Below are 17,829 nucleotides of genomic sequence, written 5' to 3' on the forward strand. Positions count from 1 at the left end.
AGCTCATATTGTTGACATATCTTTAACAGCCTCCCTGCAAATGCTTATTTGAACATGCTAATAGGGTTTAGGCTCTGTTATTAGGAGTTAAGTTCTCAAGTCATAGAATTCACATGATTAAAACAAGCAAAGCAAAACACAGTGTTAATATGCTGTCAGTGGTTATGGATGTTCGCACAACTTATGGAAAATTGATGCTTTGCTGTGGTAGTCTCTTTATTTATTTAGTTTTTACTGTGATTTATCAGGCTCCTCAGTTCCTGGGAGAATGTGATGTATTTTAATTCCATTCTTTCCTGCTATTTCTTTTACAAGGCTGGACGAGAAAAGGAAACTCCAGGAGACATATCATTACAATTAACATTGTGTAGCTAATAGAAGACATAAAATGTTTGTTTTATTTGTTGGGAGAGAGAAACACATAATTTCTTCAAATCCAATACTCCCACTACACCCCAATAGACACCCTCATAATAAAATCTTGCTGAACACTGCCTGGGAATTGCACTGGGAGGATAACTTTTTCAGAAGAGCCAGTTAACCAGCTTTGGCAGAAATTTCAATGGGAGGCTCACATATAGCTATTAAAATATTGCATGGAAGCTTTTTTGTTTGACAAAACACTGGGGGACTAATCAGGCCATTCTCTGAAATTTTTGTTGATGTTGATTTTTATTTTGTTCACATTACCACAAAGCCACTAAACAGAAACACGGAGCAATTCCATTACAAGGGGAGCAGCCAGAAAAGATTACTTTAACAATGTTAAGCCCTTTTTCCCTATTTATATTTGTTGTTATTTCATGTCTTTGTTAAGGGGTGGCTTTTGTGTTTGGCACTCGGCAGAAACCCAGAGAAACATGCAATGACTCAGAGAGTCTGTGGCTACAGCCATCCTGCAAACACCTACACACTCTCCTAACTTGGTCCTTATGAATGAAAGATTCCACAGCTCTATCCCCGTTCCTCAGCCAGGCACACGGATAAGCTTTTGCTAAATGACAACCCCAACATCCAACCCCAGCATTGCTGGACATCTCTTATGCTTGTTTCACTGAGCTTAACTTGCAGTTCTGCTGAAGAAGCTTGGCCACAGGCTGAGGATCATGCCAAAAGCAGGATTTGTTTAGTTTAGATGTGTAAACCTTTGTTCAGGGTACCCAGCCATCCACCATACATGTTCGTTTTTCCCTCAGGTGTGTCTCCAAAGCCTGAAGTTGGCTGTCATATCCATCTATTCTAACAGCACTGCTGATCTGTTCTGTATTTCCTCCATGCTACCAGTCCCACAGGACAGCCCAGGCTGCTGGTGTGCTTTGCCATTGCCTGAGCAAATACATTATTCAAAAATAAAATTAAACAGCAAGTCTAACACTGAACTCCTCATCCTCTTTCACATCCCGGCTTCCATCAAAACGTGCTCTTTGGCAGTGCTGTAGCATAAACAGGGCTATATAGTGCCCTATAAAACTGCTGTGAGCTCTCCCTGCAATGCCATTAGACGTGCAGGCTGTTAGCACACTGCTGGCCCGACAGCTCCCCTCCCAGGTTTATGTACTGGAGATGGAATTAAAACATCACTTTGTCTCCGGAGTTTATAAACAACAGAGAGAGTAAAAAATTGGGTGTTCGGTGAAGGAAAGACAGTTGTGTATTTTTTCAAGCTAGCCAGGGGCTAGAGAGATGTCTGAGAGTGGCAGCTGATATGCATCAGGCAGCAGCACGTTCTGGCCAGTGGCTGACTCTGTGACTGATATTTTCTATTCTCCTAAAAGAGACTGTTGTATGCATTTGTAAAAGTGCTTGTGCAAACACAGTTATTTTATTACTCTGACATTTTCACTAAAATCAGCAGGACTATCCACTTAACCTGCTAGGATCAGGCCTTGGTGCAAAAGGCTTGTTACTTTTATCTTTATCCAAGCATGTTTGTGCATCAAACTAATATAATTCACTACATCATCTACTGCAGTTCAGTGAAGTTATAATGAATGACAATACAAAATTTTATAGCAGCAAAGAGTTTATCAACTTGTTTTTTTACTGTCCTTTTAACATCTTTCATGTAGATTTCTCAGTAAGAAGTCTTCAAGAAAATTAAATGCTTTGATTAAATATTGACATTTATGGACTTTTTATTGCAATTCCATCAATTAAGGATTATTTAACTTTGAGTAGAAATTTTATATCTTAAGGTGTATTCAAGGATATGAAATTTACATCCAAAACTGCTTCAACATGAACAAACAGTTCTTTCCAAATGTATCAGGAGCAAGACCTATTTTCATGGGAGAATAAAAAGTGCCAATAGCAAAACAGTAAATGAAATAAAAAGTTGTGACTAAAAAAATTAACAGATAACAGAATTTTATATTTTATGGAGATTGCAGGTAGGGGTTGTATTTCTTTGAACAGGAGAGAAAGAACTAAGAAGTCACTGTTGTTGCTTTCTTAATGGCAGTAATTTAAAAGGAAAGTCCTTGCTTTGTGCTGGGAAAGATTTATGTTGAGGATCAGCCTGAGAAATAAGTGAGGTATCAGCTTGACATCTTGAAAACAAAACACCACAGCAATATTTTTCCATCTATCAACTTTTTTTTCCTACAGTGGAACTTCCCCCTGCTGATGTTTGCATGGAAGATTGCTCCAGCTCTGTGCTGTGGCAATACAGTAGTTATTAAACCAGCAGAACAAACACCACTCAGTGCTCTCTATATGGGTGCCCTCATCAAGGAGGTAAGAATAATTGAGGGGAGGGATGTCTGTCTCTCCTTCTGGGAAGAGAACTACCAGCACATGCCTGCTTTAACTTGCTGTAACAGTTCTCATAAGTCATGCTTACCTTCATTCATTCCTATTTTGACAGGCTGGCTTTCCACCAGGAGTTGTCAATATTTTGCCAGGATTTGGTCCAATTGTTGGTGCAGCCATAGCCTCTCATGTTGGCATTGATAAAATTGCTTTCACTGGATCCACTGAGGTAAGAAGATTCACACATTACTGTAAAATGTGAATAAATACTTCAGTCTTTTTGCTACATTTCTTACTGTCACTGAGTAAAAGAGCTACATCTAAATAACAGTGGTCTGTGCTTCCCAGCTAAACTCATGTACCACAGGACTTCCCAAGCACAAACGGCTCCTTTCCTCCAGCCCCTGCTGTGCTCGGCACCTCAGCACAGGAGATATGCCTGGAAAAATATTACTGGGATTTCCTGTGGGCTTATGAGGATGTGAATCACATGCAAGTAGGCAGAACATCCCGTGTATATCATAGCACACATAAGTGCTGCTTTAACATCCATAATTTGTGTGTCCTGCTGAACTTGGAGAAAAGGGAGAGGAAGGGAGCAAATTGTGCAAATATACTGCAGCTTTGATGCTGCATTCTAGTATATTGAGGATGAGGAGGAGCCCTAAAAAGAAGGAATGCAGGGAGAAAAGGAGATTTTCCAAGGTGTTGGTTCCCAAAATGATGGAAAGAAGCTGGCCAGAGGATAAAGGGAGTCAGTTGTCTCCTGGATGCCAAAATGTCTTGCTATGAGTCTATGCTGCAGATGTTAGAGAGGAGGCTCACTCTGAAGATGAAGGCTGCAATCTACAGTGAGACTAACCCCCAAAACTCTCATCACGTCTTACTCTCAAATATGTGCCAAGCTGGCTGTTATCAGGGTTGGGGTGGGGATGACAGAGGTACTCCAGACTGAAGTCACAGGAGAAGGGTCCTTATCTCATCGTCTGAAGGCAGACAGAAAGGAATCTCTGTGGGAGTTTCAGGGCTGGTTATATTTAGAGAGTGCTAAACCCAGCCCTTTTCAATTCAAAATCTGACAAACTATTGTATGGAGGGAGCTAAACCCCAGGGATCCAGTCTCTCTTTGATATGTCTGACTCCCACTCGCGGCAGTGGAAGGCTTTATGCATCCCAGGGATACTGCTCTTCACAGTGAGGCAATTTGTTTTTTGATTTGCATCAATAAATTCACTGGCCATGCAGCCCTGCTAGATATGTGTGGGTATCTCCCTGGTGGGCCCAAGAATTGCAGAGACCAGCTCAACTATTTAGAATAAATTATTCTGGTGGAATTATTTTGGAATTGAGTTTGCAAGTCACACACAAACCTAAATTAGCAGTAAAATGTAGCTGCAGTTGTATGCCTAATTTGCACACACAGGTGTTTTACAATTACAAAATGCCTGTATATAATTTTTTTAATGACAGCTTCAGATTCTAATACGCACAGGTTACATTCTAAGTCAATGGCTGTATTAGATTTCAGATTATTCTATGGAATTACTCTAGTCATTACATCTCCTGTATCCAATTAAGATTAGCATCCTGGAATACTGAAAATTTTAATATGAGCTGATTACCCCCCATAAATTAAGTTGAAACAATTGTTTTCATAAAGATATGTGGTCTCTGTTTAAGATAAATATTCTATTATACAGGATGTTGCACTGTTTGGAAGAGGAAAAATACAGATGGGTTAGGTTTCAAAGTTGTCTCTTGTAGCCAAAATAAATTTTTATTGTAGTTCCAGACAGCTTTAGTTTTAATAGGCGTTTAAACTCAAAAGCTGTGGGTTTTATACTAACTCAGTTCCTACCTTTAAAAGCCTTACTAATAGGAAGTGAAAAGCATTACAGAGATGAAAAAGCAATTCTCTAAGAACCTAAAGTAAGAACAGATGGATCGTTTTAATGCAGAGTTAGTGTAAACTATTCCATATTGTTTCTGATTTCCTGTAACACTGAATTTTTGTAACAGCAAGTCAACATTGTAACATTTTAAACACCATGTTCTGATATGAGTCGGACTATAGTCTCTGACTCCTCCAAAGCAGATTTCAATTTCTAGTGAAATAATAATGGAAGTATTTTTTTCTCTCTAGTACTTGTCTGAAGCATATCAACTGTACACTCCAATAGTCATTTGGTGTATCAACACCATGTCTAAACTCCATTCCTCCAGTCCATCCATGTGCTAGTTAAGGCAGTTCATGATGGGCAAGTTAATGATAAAATCTATCAGTATAAATGCAGAGATCTTCAATTTGAGATTCTGAAGCACAGGTTTTTCTCAAGTTTTCACCATGAGGTTGTTTTATAAAAGTTTTTTACCTTTAAAGTATACTTAGCTAATGAAAACTCCCCATTTGCCTGTAAAAATCACAAAAATGGGCTATTATTATCTTTTTCCTGCAGTATTCTTGAAAGGCAGAAAACAGGCTGTTCCTCCAACCAAAAAAAAGAAAAAAGTTCACGTGTTCCAATATTTGTAGAACCCAATCCATAGAAATAGGAGCCAAAAGGCCAAGTTCACAACCTTAACTCAATAAAGCCTGACACAGCCACACCACAGAGCCCTCCAGCCTCGCACCTTATCTTGCAACAGGCCCAGCACCTGATGCTCACAGAAGAACAGAGCATGTGTGGAGTGATCCTTTCCTTGCTGCAGCCTCACAGCTTCTGACAATCAATGACTTACACACTTCTAAGCCCAGAGGTGCACGTGGACATTTGTATTCCATGTGCCAATGGCTTTGTCACCCCTGCCTTAGTCCAGTACCTCTTGACACTCCTGATGACTGGGAGGCCTCAGGGCCCTGCCCATGCAATGGCAACACAGAAATAACTTTTAACTTCTGTGTCTGATTTCTAGTTTAAAGCTATCAGTGTGTACTCTCCTCTCTGGGTTTTAGATTCCCAGGTGCTCTAATTTTTTTTTTTAAATAATGCTATTTACTTTTCACACACACCCCCCCCATAAAATAATATGTGAAAAAGCATGAAGAGCTCTTTTTCTCTGGAGCCATTACTGTCTGACTTCACTTCTCTCCATCCTTCCTGCTGCTCCTCCTTCTATGGGTTAGTTTGCACACATTAAAAGAATAGTCTGCCAACTCTTTCACCCCTCAGCCTATCTGCTTCTTATGAAACACCCTCCCATGGATCATCTTCCTCTCACAATCCCCTAGTACAGGGATCTCAAACTCTTCCCTCCACACCTCACTTGGAAGGGGAAGGGTTCTGCAAACACCTGGCAGGCAATGGATTTCACTCTGACAACTGTCACACTGAAAGAAATAAAATCATACTGAGTATGAAAACACACCTAAAATACTGTGCCTCCTTAGATTTCAGCAGCTTTCTTGGCTTCTCTGCTTGCTTCAGTTCACTCTTCAGCAGCCTGTTTGGTACAGGCATTTTAACCAAAGTGTTTATTTTTACTGTGTTGGTTTTAGTGAACCAGGGCTAATCCATGATCCTCCTTAATTACAGCAATCTTCTCTCAGGCTTCACTGACACATTTTTTCCTCATCTTTCACGATCAGATGAAATTTAAACTGCCATAACCAAACTTTCTTCCAGCCAATATGACCATGTTAACAGTTGCTCCTATCCTTTTCCTACCTTTCCTTGAAAGTCCGTAATCAACTTACATATCTCATTACATCTTACTGAATTTCTCCCTGGTCCTTCTGGTCCCGAACTGCAGGGTGAAACTCCCACTCACTGGGAGCATGGGAGAGGTACTGTAAAGCTCAGCTGTGTCCCACTATCCCTGTTGTTTGCTGTACATGCCTTTTCCTTCTGCACTGCCCCTCTCTGCCTCAGTAATATACAATTTCTGAGTTTAAGAACAGGCCCAAACTCTGGGTGTCTGGCATTCCCATGTGTCTGCTGTTAGGCTGCAGTGCTCAGAAGTATGGGAGATGTTCTATAAGTCTCTCCCTCAATGAAATAACAGTGGATTTTATGTATTTCCAGGACAAATGCTGATGAGGGGACAATTTTTACACATACCATAAATGCAGAGTTTCTTCATATTACTTTCTTATTCTCTGAAAGAACTTTTGCTATGCAAAAAAGGTGAGAGGCCTTCAAATATCAGAGAAAAGCAGCCATCAGAAGCAGGTTTACTCTTAATTTGCCTTTATTTCCATTTAAGTCTGTGAGCTCAGTTAAGACTTTGCAAATACAGCCATTTTCCTGCTGTGAGCTGTCTGCCCAAGTTGCTACCTGTGTGCTCCATCTGAGCTGCAACTGGTTTGGGGATGGTGTACCCATAAGTTCCTGGAACACAGGGAATAGCTGAGGGCAGCATGTTCTGGGTTTAAAATTAGATATGATTATGGAGGGTGAGAAGTTATAATTTTTTTTAAAATGCAGATTTAAAGCCCTGCCTGGGATAAAAATTGTATTTTGACTGTTGCAAAGGTTTAATGAGTTCTAATAACTTCTGTTTAAAAGCAAATGTGTAACCTCCAAATCAGACTGCCTTACAACTCCCTCCAGTTGTTAAATGCTCTCAAGATGAGAAATAAAGATAGCACACAAAACATTTGAAGTTCTGGCCAACAAGAAATGTATCCTAAGTGGCTGGTTTCCACTTTGTTCAAACTACGACCCATTAAAATGCAGACAGATTTAAGATAGGATTCAGGTCTGCGTTCAGGCAGTTCTGTAGAGTAACCCAAATAAATATCCAACAAATTGGTTTGGATGCCTGTGTAAACAAAAGGTCTATAAACAACTGCAATAAACCCCAGCAAAAGAGTCTGCATTTTGCTTGGCAGAATGTTTTCTTTATGCACTTAGATTAACAAACCATGATCTCATCATTAGTCAACAAGATACTAGAGAGACCATCAAAGCAAACTACGGGAGAGTTGAGATTGATTCATGCCAAACAAATGTTTGTAGCTAACAGCTGTATTACCACTGATTCTAATTTACTCAGCAGGATTCTCCTTTCATTTCCAAAGTGAGATGAATGTCCCAATGCATGATGTAGACAGAATGTCTTCCTACTGCACAGGCAATGAGTTGTGTGAGCTCTCCTGGATCTCACAATCTCTTGCTGATTTTAGGTTTCATGAAGAATTGCAACCTGGTGCTTTCTACTTTAGCAATAAGAATCTTAAACATGATCTGACCTCTTCTGAGAAGTCTGTGAGATTATGGTGCTACACATATGCCCTGTGTAAGGATTTAGGGAGGGTACATTAGCATTCATTCCTGTTCCTGTAGAACCTTTTGGATCCTATCTTGGACAGCTTGTGCCTCCTGAATGAGAAGAAGTTGTTTCCCTTTTTCTTCCTTTATGTTTTTGGTAGCATTTAGGAAGCTGTCCCTGGGCAACTATTGTGCCTCTTTGCCTACAAAAGATGCATGTCAAAAGAATCACCTTCTTAAACCCAGTACAAAAAGGATGGTGTATCAGTCCTATCAACATTAGCAGGAGTTTAGTCACAGACTTCCATGGGGCCGGGATTTAACCTATGGAACAAATGAGCCATTTATAGCTTAGGATTCTCTCCAGGAATTTGTGTTTGGGATTGCCTTTTCACTTGTGCTGCACTATTCAGTATGCTCTTTTCTGGGCTGCTCCTCACACGGTCAAATAAAGCTCTCTTCTTTGTGCCAGTATTTCAAATTCGCTTGTCCTTGCAGGAGGCACACCCTGAACCTGCCAGGAGGCTCTAAAATGCTTGTCAGAAAGATTTTGCATATAATCTGGAATTCATAAAAAATAAGGCAGACTGAGTGAGCAGCAGCATGGGTTTGAGGGTTTTGCCAAAACAATGACATCCAGTGTCTCAATAGCCGGAGAGAGAAAACTGTACTTCCAGAAAACATTGAAAATTTCTGTCTGGCCATACCATCTCCCCAAAACTTAATCAATCTCTTGTAACTTAAACCACTTACTGTTCTTCAGATATTCTCTCAATATCCCAAGAAAGGTGTAAAGTGTATTATTTAAAACCCCTAACTAACTGATGATGTATATCTCCTCTGTCAAATTTTGCACTGTTCATGGAATCTTTTAATCCATACATCTCCCTGTGCCATTCTTCCCTTCACTGTCTTGTCCATGGCAGTGTCAAGAAACGGACCTGCTGTTCAGCTAGACCACAGTTCCTCTATATTCGTGTGTTCCCTGATGACTTACTGTTTATCTGTGAGCAAAGGAAGGTTCAGAGCAAAGGAGAACCCAGACACTCCGAATGACAGCTGAAGAGGAAGTACCACAAACCTTGGAGGTTTGCTTTTGACTCACGAGACTTTGAGTGCTCTAACAGTAACAGGCAAACCCACCTGTACCCTTTAGAAATACAGATTTCTGTCTGAAAACAGAAAATTAAGAGAACATGAAAGACAACTAACGTTTTTTAATTTCTGCTCCAAGTATTTAAAATGTGACTGCTTAAGCCTCCTCTTGAAAGAGACATTAAATTTCCATGTAGACAAGGCATAAATAAACATCAAATGTTTTAGATCATGATACATTCTCACTGCCCAATGGCTCACCATTGACAGTGCAGAAACAGACCCTTCCAGGACTATCCTTCAAAAAGCTTTGTCGCTCAGGAGTGCCTCAAACTACTTTTTTAATCTTTGTTGTTGTTTGTCTGCATAACAAATTGTTTTCTTTGAGATGGACCAAATTACATCTGTCTCACCCTCCATGCAGCTTACAAGGTTATGGTACTTCACAAGCTATCCGGGGATACTCCTGATATCAATCTTGAAGCCTATTCAAAACAAGGATGGGGAGTCAGGGCTTTCTCTGCCAACATTCCTGCTGAATAATCACACAGCTCCATTATCTGTGGGGGAGTCCTCTCTTCCAGCGTTCCCTCTCCGGGCTGTGCTGCCTATTGGGAGCTCAGGGATAGAGCCGAGAGACACCGCGGGAAGCGTGTCCTGAAAGCCCATGCAGATTGCAACACTATCACTTATCCCTTTCATGCTGTCTCTCTCCATAAAGAGAGGGTCGGTCACAAAAGGCCGCCTTTGTCACTAAATAACCACGGTGCTGGTGCCTTCCCTAAGAGTTTTCTCAACTTGTAAGTGCACAGGGCGCAACGAGAGCACAGTGAACAAAAATGCTGACAGCATGAGCCCCACCATCCTGATGTCTACACTGGTCTCTAACAGGAAAGACACAGTGAAGCCTTCTATTAAGTTTTTACTTGGAAACTTGACAACAACTTCCCTGTATTAAAAATACCTCAGACTACACTTTTCCAAATTAACACCACCGTCTCAAAGCCCTTTGGACTGGAATATTTGCCATATACACTATACTTGGACTTGCATACTTGTCAATCATTTGTTTGCAAGGAATCCTTTCAAAATCTTTACTCACATGTAAAAAAGTGTTTTGACATTAAAGTAGAATGGAAGGCAGAGAGATGAGGGCTGGACACTGCCCTTGGCTGGACACTTGCTCTGCCTTTCTTGGTCTGTCCTGCTCTTTGTGAGTTTTTAAGGGGAAATTGCTGGTTACTGTTCTTTGAGAGAGGGAGGTTCAAGGCAGTGAGGGTGTGAATGGCATTGGCTGGCACGGGCTATAAACACAGAACTCTGGTTTCCAGTGTACATTTTCAGCACAGTTTGAGAGGCTGGAATTTCCAGATGACGTGCTCGATGTATGTGGTGGGGGTGAAAGGCAGAAAGGATCCTTTTTTTTCAGGTTCACTTCTGGCTGTCAGTCAAACATAGCAATAAAATCAGCTCCAATTAAGGGGATATGCAAGGAATTTCATGATAATGTCAACACTCCATTCCATCAATATGGGGTAAAGAAAAAAGCTTTTTCTTTTTTTTTTTTTTAAAGAAAAAACCTCAGTCACACTCAACTGTGGTATCACCAGATAAACAGTTAATCACAAAGGTACATGAAGTGGTTCACAATTCCTTCATTATCCTGTGAGGGTTTTCCTTTTTTTTTTTTTTTTTTTTTTTTTTTTTTTTTTTTTTTTTTTTTTTCTTTTTCTTTTTCTTTTTCTTTCTTTGGGGGCCCTGGTTTCTGTTTCATTTGCTTTCTGATTACTCCAGTGCTGACTTAACTTTCTCTAGCAGACTGCCTTCAATTTTCTAAGAGGTTCAGCTTCTCATCCATTAACCCTTTGCTGCAGGGAATCTCACTCACAAAACCTTAGAAATAGAAAACAGAGAGATCAGAGTACTACATGGAGAAAAAAGCCCAACTCAGACTCACTCCCATCTCACTTCACCTCTAACTTTCTGTGTGACATTAAAACATGTCCCAACTAAAATAAAGTACTTACCAAGTTCTTGGGCTTCTCAATATTCAATAGGTACTTTTAATCCCGTGTTTTACCACGTAGGAGCCTAAATCTACCTGTGATTACTTCCTTAGCTGCAAAATGGTCACAGTTACACTGCAACTGTACAAAAGCTGATCTATTTTGGAGTTGTTGATCAGGGAGAGAAGAATTTCCAGGGAGCACAGCTGCGCCTCCAACTGTACTGATGTAGAAGCATGTCAAATCTGTAGCTGTCAGATTGTTACTCCATTTAATCTACTCTCATGTTCATTGGTGAGATCTGCAATTTGTGGCTGCTCCAGCTGACCCCACAATCTACAAAGACATTTCAGAGGTGATTTTGACCTCCTCAACTCATATTAAGATTATCTGTGATGCAGCTGTGGGTCAGGTCTGAGATGGTGCTTTTGTAACTTCTTGCCTACTTGGTATTCTGCTCTGTGCTGTTAATCCTGCAGAGGAGGAGGATGATTTCGTCAGAATTTGATGTATTAAGCCTTGTGAGTTATTAAGCCTTGTAAGTCAGTGGTTTGGATGGAAATAATTGTAGTTACATCCATTTCAGATTTCTAATTCAGCCCTCCTAAAATGCCCTAAAAGAAAGCCCCAAGCCATTTTAGCATAGCTGCATAGAGGTGAAGGTACACAAACTTAGGGCTGTGCCTTATCCCTTCGCAATTTCTAGGGGGAAAAAGAAACAAAAAAAAGGAAAGCTGTCCACTACTGATGAGAATATGTTTGGATGAAGAACCTACTGGATTATTTAAAACTCTGCTCTACTGATAGCCAACCCTGGCTGTTAAAATGAGCTGTGTGACTACATTCCCTGTAAAATGTGTTTCCATTTCCTTTCAGGTTGGGAAGCTGATCCAAGAAGCAGCTGGAAGGAGTAATTTGAAGAGAGTTACACTGGAGCTGGGTGGGAAAAGCCCAAACATTATTTTCGCAGATGCTGATTGTAAGTCAGCACTTCCATATTTTTGCTAAAAACATGATTGCATGATGTCTTTTTCCTTTTTGTTTTTAACTAATTTTAGGGCACATCTTTCCTATAAAGTGAAGTGAAGCAATACAGCTGTATCTAATGGCACTTTTCAATTTTACAGAAGCAACCTAAGGTGTGCTGTTTTTTATAAAATACAACTTCTGAACCCACAGATTCATAGACAACAAGAGAGAAGAAAAAATATTATAACCAAGCATGTAGACATGGTGGTTTTCACAGTTAGTCCCACACACTTTTGCAGCAAGGTGATTTAGTGCTTTAAATCTGGAAACTGTGATTTTTTTTGGTTCAAAGCAATTATAAAAAGGGAGAACATTTATGTACACTTGACTTGCTAATCTAGTCAGTGCAGTATTCCTTTGTTAAGTATCTGTGAAGGGAGATTATTCCATTTTTAAATTTTTCCCAACTAAAGAATTGTGTATTGAAATATCTTCACTGCCACTGTCAGCAGGGAGCTGAAAATTTTCGCGGATGAATGATGTTGTGCAGCTGAGATTTTTGGCACCTGAGAAGGCACAGGACAGCTGTTTAGGATAGGATATAAACACAAACTGGAAATTTCTGCTTAAATGATCAGCAATGAAATAGTTACAATGTTGATATCTAAATTGTCAGCAGGAGGTTTTGAAGTTAACACCCCGTTAAGATGAATGAGATGGTTCACACCTTGCTCTGAGTTCGTTTCAGGCTGGGTGCAGGCACATAGCACTCAATGCCCTTTCTGAGAACTTTGCAACCCCAATAAATAAACACATAAGAATTTGGTCTTCTCATTTAAAAGGGGGAAGTGAATAGAATGATTTTGAATAGCATGAATTACAAGAGATGACTACAATCCTTTATCCATTTTCAAAACTTATTGATATCTGAAAAACTAGGAAAAGCTTGACAACTTCCAGCAGCTTTTCTACATAGAAATGCTTTACCAAGTAAAGGACTGAAAATTCAACCACAGTCATCCTCGTAAGCTAAAAAAGCTCTTGTCAGCTGGAGCCAGACACAGATATTCCAGCTTTCTACCCCAGTTACTCATCTCCACCTCCCACCAGCTATCACCACACCTCAAATGTCCCTCACCTGCTAATTCAGACTTGAACATCTAAACATTTCTAGTAGAATGATATGTGCCAGGGGCAGGTCTGTGTTATAGCCTTCCATGGGGGAAGGACAACTGCTCTCTGGTCTTCCCACAATTACAATCTCCAGCACTTGGCCTAAGATTTAAACTTCAACGCTCTGATTATTTAAGAACAGCAATTGGCTCACCATTCCAAAGGAGTTGTTTGTTCTGCTTGAGGAGCACTATTGCCAAAAGTTAGCAGAAAGCATGATAAAGCTGTTGAAGGCTTAGTGCACGAAAAAACCATAGAAGAATGGTTAGAGCCCCTCATGGTGAAAAACTATTAACAATAGAGGGAGAAACATTAGTTAATCACAGCTATCCACTTGTGCTTTCAATCTCCATGGAGCTGCCAGGGGAAATTTGAATGTGGTCCAGGGAACACCCCACATAATTTTTCTAAAGACCACACTGAGGGCACAAAAAGAAATTTCTGTTGGACAGAGTTGTCTAATGTGTGCTGAAAGTAAAGCTTTGTTTAGTCCAGAAAAGATTGTACTTTAAGCAATGTTCCAAAGTGCTACAGCTGGTAACAGAGGTATTACAGTGCTGTAGGGCATCACTGTTTAGGGATGAATTCATTATTCTTGTCTAGTCAGTTATTACACTCAAAGTAAGAATGTGGCCTTGAATGTCTAAATATGACCAGATCCTCTCTCCTGCTTGGACAGAATGTGTTAATTGTACCTCCAAGGAAGTTAGAGTAGAAATTGAGGGTTGATTGTTCTGTAATAGACCTACAATTTTAAAGGCTTACCCAGTCATCTGCATGGGCCAAAAGGAAATTTCTATGTTGCAGAAAAAGAATCTGGCTTTCTGGGAAGGATGGGTCTTGCCATTATCTAAGTCAGAATCTCCCATGAATTTGGTTTGCTGTCATTCTCACACATGAAGCATTAAACCCGGTGCCAATTCGGGATCACAGACAAATTTTCCTCTCCTATAGTGACCCAGTCAGATGTATTTATGTGGGACACATCCTGCTTCTGAGGTTCCCTTAAGGGTTTTAGTTCGTAAATGACATGTTGCTGGACACTGGTGAAGTTGTTCTTGCATATCTTACTCCTATTGACTGCTAAAGCACCATCTTAACTTTTCCAGTAGGAATCATCCTTATTTCTGACCAGACCCAACTATGGGATGTCTTGATTTAGTTTTATTTAACCAAATCCTACTGCTGAAGCTTTGGGAATGTGGCAGTGTGTGAAACACCCAGCACTGGTGCAAAGGCAGATTTGCCCAGGGTGCTCCAGTGCAACATGTGCTGTGTCTTGGTTTCAGTGGACTATGCTGTAGAACAAGCTCACCAAGGAGTCTTCTTCAATCAAGGGCAATGCTGCACTGCAGGCTCACGGATTTATGTGGAAGAATCAATCTATGAAGAGTTTGTTAGAAGAAGTGTAGAACGTGCAAAGAGGAGAGTTGTGGGGAGTCCTTTTGACCCAACTACAGAACAAGGTCCACAGGTAAAGGGGGAGGGCTTTGGCTCTACAGCCCAGGAGGTGCCTGGAAGTATTTAAACTCCACTAAGACAGAGGTCATTAGTGCACACTCACTCAAGGTCCAGTGTAGCTGGCACAATACATGCTTTCAAGATTAAAATTCTAAAGGAGTAAATAAGGTGTGCAGCTGTGGGATGTTTTTTGTTAACTAAAAAAAAATCAGTTGAAATATCAATGTTTGCCTCCCAGTTTTAAGAGCAAGATTTGAATCTTCAGCCCCCAAAATACAGCTGTAAACTGTGAGAAGGTCTTAAAAGTTTCTGAGAGCACATAACTGTCAAGGTCTGTCTAACAACCATAACTGTGCTTGGAGATCCAGGAATTCTAAGCAGAAGATGGGCATAATCAGAAACAAGTCTGTAGAAAATGTTTCTGCTACTAATAACCAGCTGGGCTTATAACATTTTCAGGAAGTTAATCTGGGACCAAAACTAATGAGCTGTTTTTATGTGTCTTGTAAACTAGATGGCTTAGCAAGAGTGTGGGTTAAGCCACAAGCATAAGGTGACACATTTTGGGAAGTCTGAGCCCAAAGTTACAGTCAGCACCTGCTTGTAGATCTTTGGCATCTGCAGCTCAAAGAGCAGTGATGGAAGCACGAACCAACTCACTAGAACATGACGTGTCTAAAAGAATCTGTTTGGACTTGGTTGTTAAGTACATGGTCTGCACATCAAACAGCTTTTCCTCTCTTTCAGATTGATAAGAAACAATACAACAAGATCCTGGAACTGATTCAAAGTGGCATCACTGAAGGAGCAAAACTTGAATGTGGGGGAAAGGGGCTGGGAAGAAAGGGGTTCTTCATCGAACCTACAGTGTTTTCCAATGTAACAGATGACATGCGGATTGCCAAGGAGGAGGTATTCACATATGTGGGCAAGATCCTTTTAAAATGTCCTAAATATTACTTTTTTTCCTCTTGTTTAATTCCTAAGACAAAACCTTCAGGGTGAAAATTACAACCATATTAAAAAAACCCAAAAATTTCCAAGCAAGTGACATCAGCTTGGTAAGAAAGCTCAATTTTTGTCACTGACTGTAAGGTTTCAGATATCAAAGAGGAGATATGGGTAGAATGGACAAGTTCCCTTGAGGCACCTGGTTTAGAAAATTCATGCAGTTTTACAGACAGATAGCACTAAATTTTGCGGTGGGAAATTTTAAAGAGTATAATAGGAGAGAGAAGATAATTAAGAAAGCAGAATAAAACAAGAATAAAATGCCTCTGAGGGGGGTAGTTTATTAATTATTAATATTTGTTGCAGATTTTTGGGCCCGTTCAAGAAATACTGAGATTTAAAACCATGGATGAAGTTATAGAGAGAGCCAACAATTCTGATTTTGGGCTGGTAGCTGCTGTCTTTACAAATGACATAAACAAGGCTCTGACAGTCTCTTCAGCAATGCAGGCTGGGACAGTCTGGTAAGCAGAAGTTATCCCACTCCCACTCTACTCACGATCATCATTTCACTTCGGTTTTGCACCCTTTGTTAAGAATATTTATGCAGCCCATCCTAGTGGTGGATCACAGCAGTGGGGAGGTGCTGTGGCTGCTCCCTGCTGGGGAATGCTGCTGGAGCTGGGAAGCACCTTGCTTCCCAGGAGCACAGCAGCCACTGCTGAGCAGCTTTACTGAAAACAAACAGGATAAACGATCTTTTCTGGGGAGCACAAGAATGCTGGGAGGTTTTACTAAAGGCACAAAGGACTGTATACTTTTCACAACATTAAGGAACTGAGGAGACACCTCGTCTCCAGTTTTTAGGCATAGGGAATGCCAACTCTAGAGTTTAGTAGCTTGCAATTTAGTATGTCAAACTTGAGTAAACTAAAGATCTGCAAGAAACTGGGGAGAAAAAGGGCAAACTCAACTCTAACAGCTCCTTGTTATAAACTGGCATTGAGGTTTGGCATCAGATTAACAGTTCATTACTGAAGATGTGTCCAAGGGTATGGTGTTCTCCCCTGGCCCTCACAGGTCAAATCCAATTCTCCTTAGGAGTAAAAATCAGACTTGCTTTTGTAGCATAAATCTCTCATTTATTTTCAATATGAAATAAGTTTATTGTTACTAAGAGGTATGGAGTGTCTTTAGCTCCACAAGTTTCATCCTCTGAGTTATCCAAAGGTCTCTCTGGCACTGCAGCTGGACTTAATGCCTCTTCCTGTTACAGGATAAATTGCTACAATGCCTTAAATGCCCAAAGTCCTTTTGGAGGATTCAAAATGTCTGGCAATGGGAGAGAGATGTAAGTATTACATTGCTGTTTTCTAAATTGTTTTCAGCTCTACAACTTAATAAACATTAGTGAATGCTTCCATACAAATTAAGATCCAGAAATATTCCTGGAGAATAACCTGAGAATCAGGACATAATATAAGGTGACCTTTAATCATCATTTCCAGTTCTAAATGCAATTGATTTGCATGGTAAGACAACCTTCTTGTTCTTGTTGTTGTTGTTAACATTGCAAACTAGCTTATTGGAATTCTCTTCTTATCCTGAAAGGAACTGGAATTTTCTGAACTTGTAATCTGTGTTTTCTAGAAAGTTTTTTTAGCCATATTAAGCATCACTTTTCAGAAAGACTTTCTCTTTGGTTCTGCTGAGTGCTTGTTGACTGGTTTGGTGTACTTGTTTCAGAGTTGTTTTGCCATGTATTGTGCCTCTCTTGGTAGTTTTTCTTTCCTTTCTTCAGTTTTCACTACATTTATTAATATAGGTGTATTTGAATTTTATAAAAATGTTATCAGCTTGCAGATTTTTAAACCATGAAATCAGGCAAAGAGAAGGAAACAAACATGTTTACATCCCTTTGAAGAAAAACACTTGCCATTATAAAGCTTTCTGTCTTTCTTATTCCATTTAGCACTAAGTGCCCAATATTTTGAAATGGAGCTCCACACTCAAATATTGTCCCATGTACCTAATTTAAAGTCTTACCAGTTTCTCATTCTCATTACAATCACAAGGAAGTTTAGCAATTGCATCAGCCCCAGATTGGTTACATACCAAGGATTCAATTAATTTCTGTGCAGGAGGTATGTGTACCAGATATGTCTCACCTACGTTTTCAAAATAGCTTATGGCTAATGGCAAACTGAGCAGTA

The 17,829-nt window shown here is 40.1% G+C and overlaps 1 protein-coding gene across 1 annotated transcript in view; it reads left to right on the plus strand.

The window, feature by feature from the left end:
- Nucleotides 1-17,829, plus strand: part of ALDH1A2 (aldehyde dehydrogenase 1 family member A2) — a 54,108-nt gene that overhangs the window by 30,449 nt on the left and 5,830 nt on the right. The window contains exons 6-12 of the mRNA XM_083871034.1: nt 2,608-2,736; nt 2,867-2,980; nt 11,939-12,041; nt 14,494-14,678; nt 15,413-15,577; nt 15,983-16,140; nt 16,893-16,967. Coding sequence (XP_083727160.1) covers nt 2,608-2,736; nt 2,867-2,980; nt 11,939-12,041; nt 14,494-14,678; nt 15,413-15,577; nt 15,983-16,140; nt 16,893-16,967 — 929 coding nt within the window. The remainder of the gene's footprint in view (nt 1-2,607; nt 2,737-2,866; nt 2,981-11,938; nt 12,042-14,493; nt 14,679-15,412; nt 15,578-15,982; nt 16,141-16,892; nt 16,968-17,829) is intronic.

Source organism: Zosterops lateralis (assembly GCF_965231275.1).
Source record: "Zosterops lateralis genome assembly, chromosome: 13".
Classification (NCBI taxonomy): Eukaryota; Metazoa; Chordata; class Aves; order Passeriformes; family Zosteropidae; genus Zosterops; species Zosterops lateralis.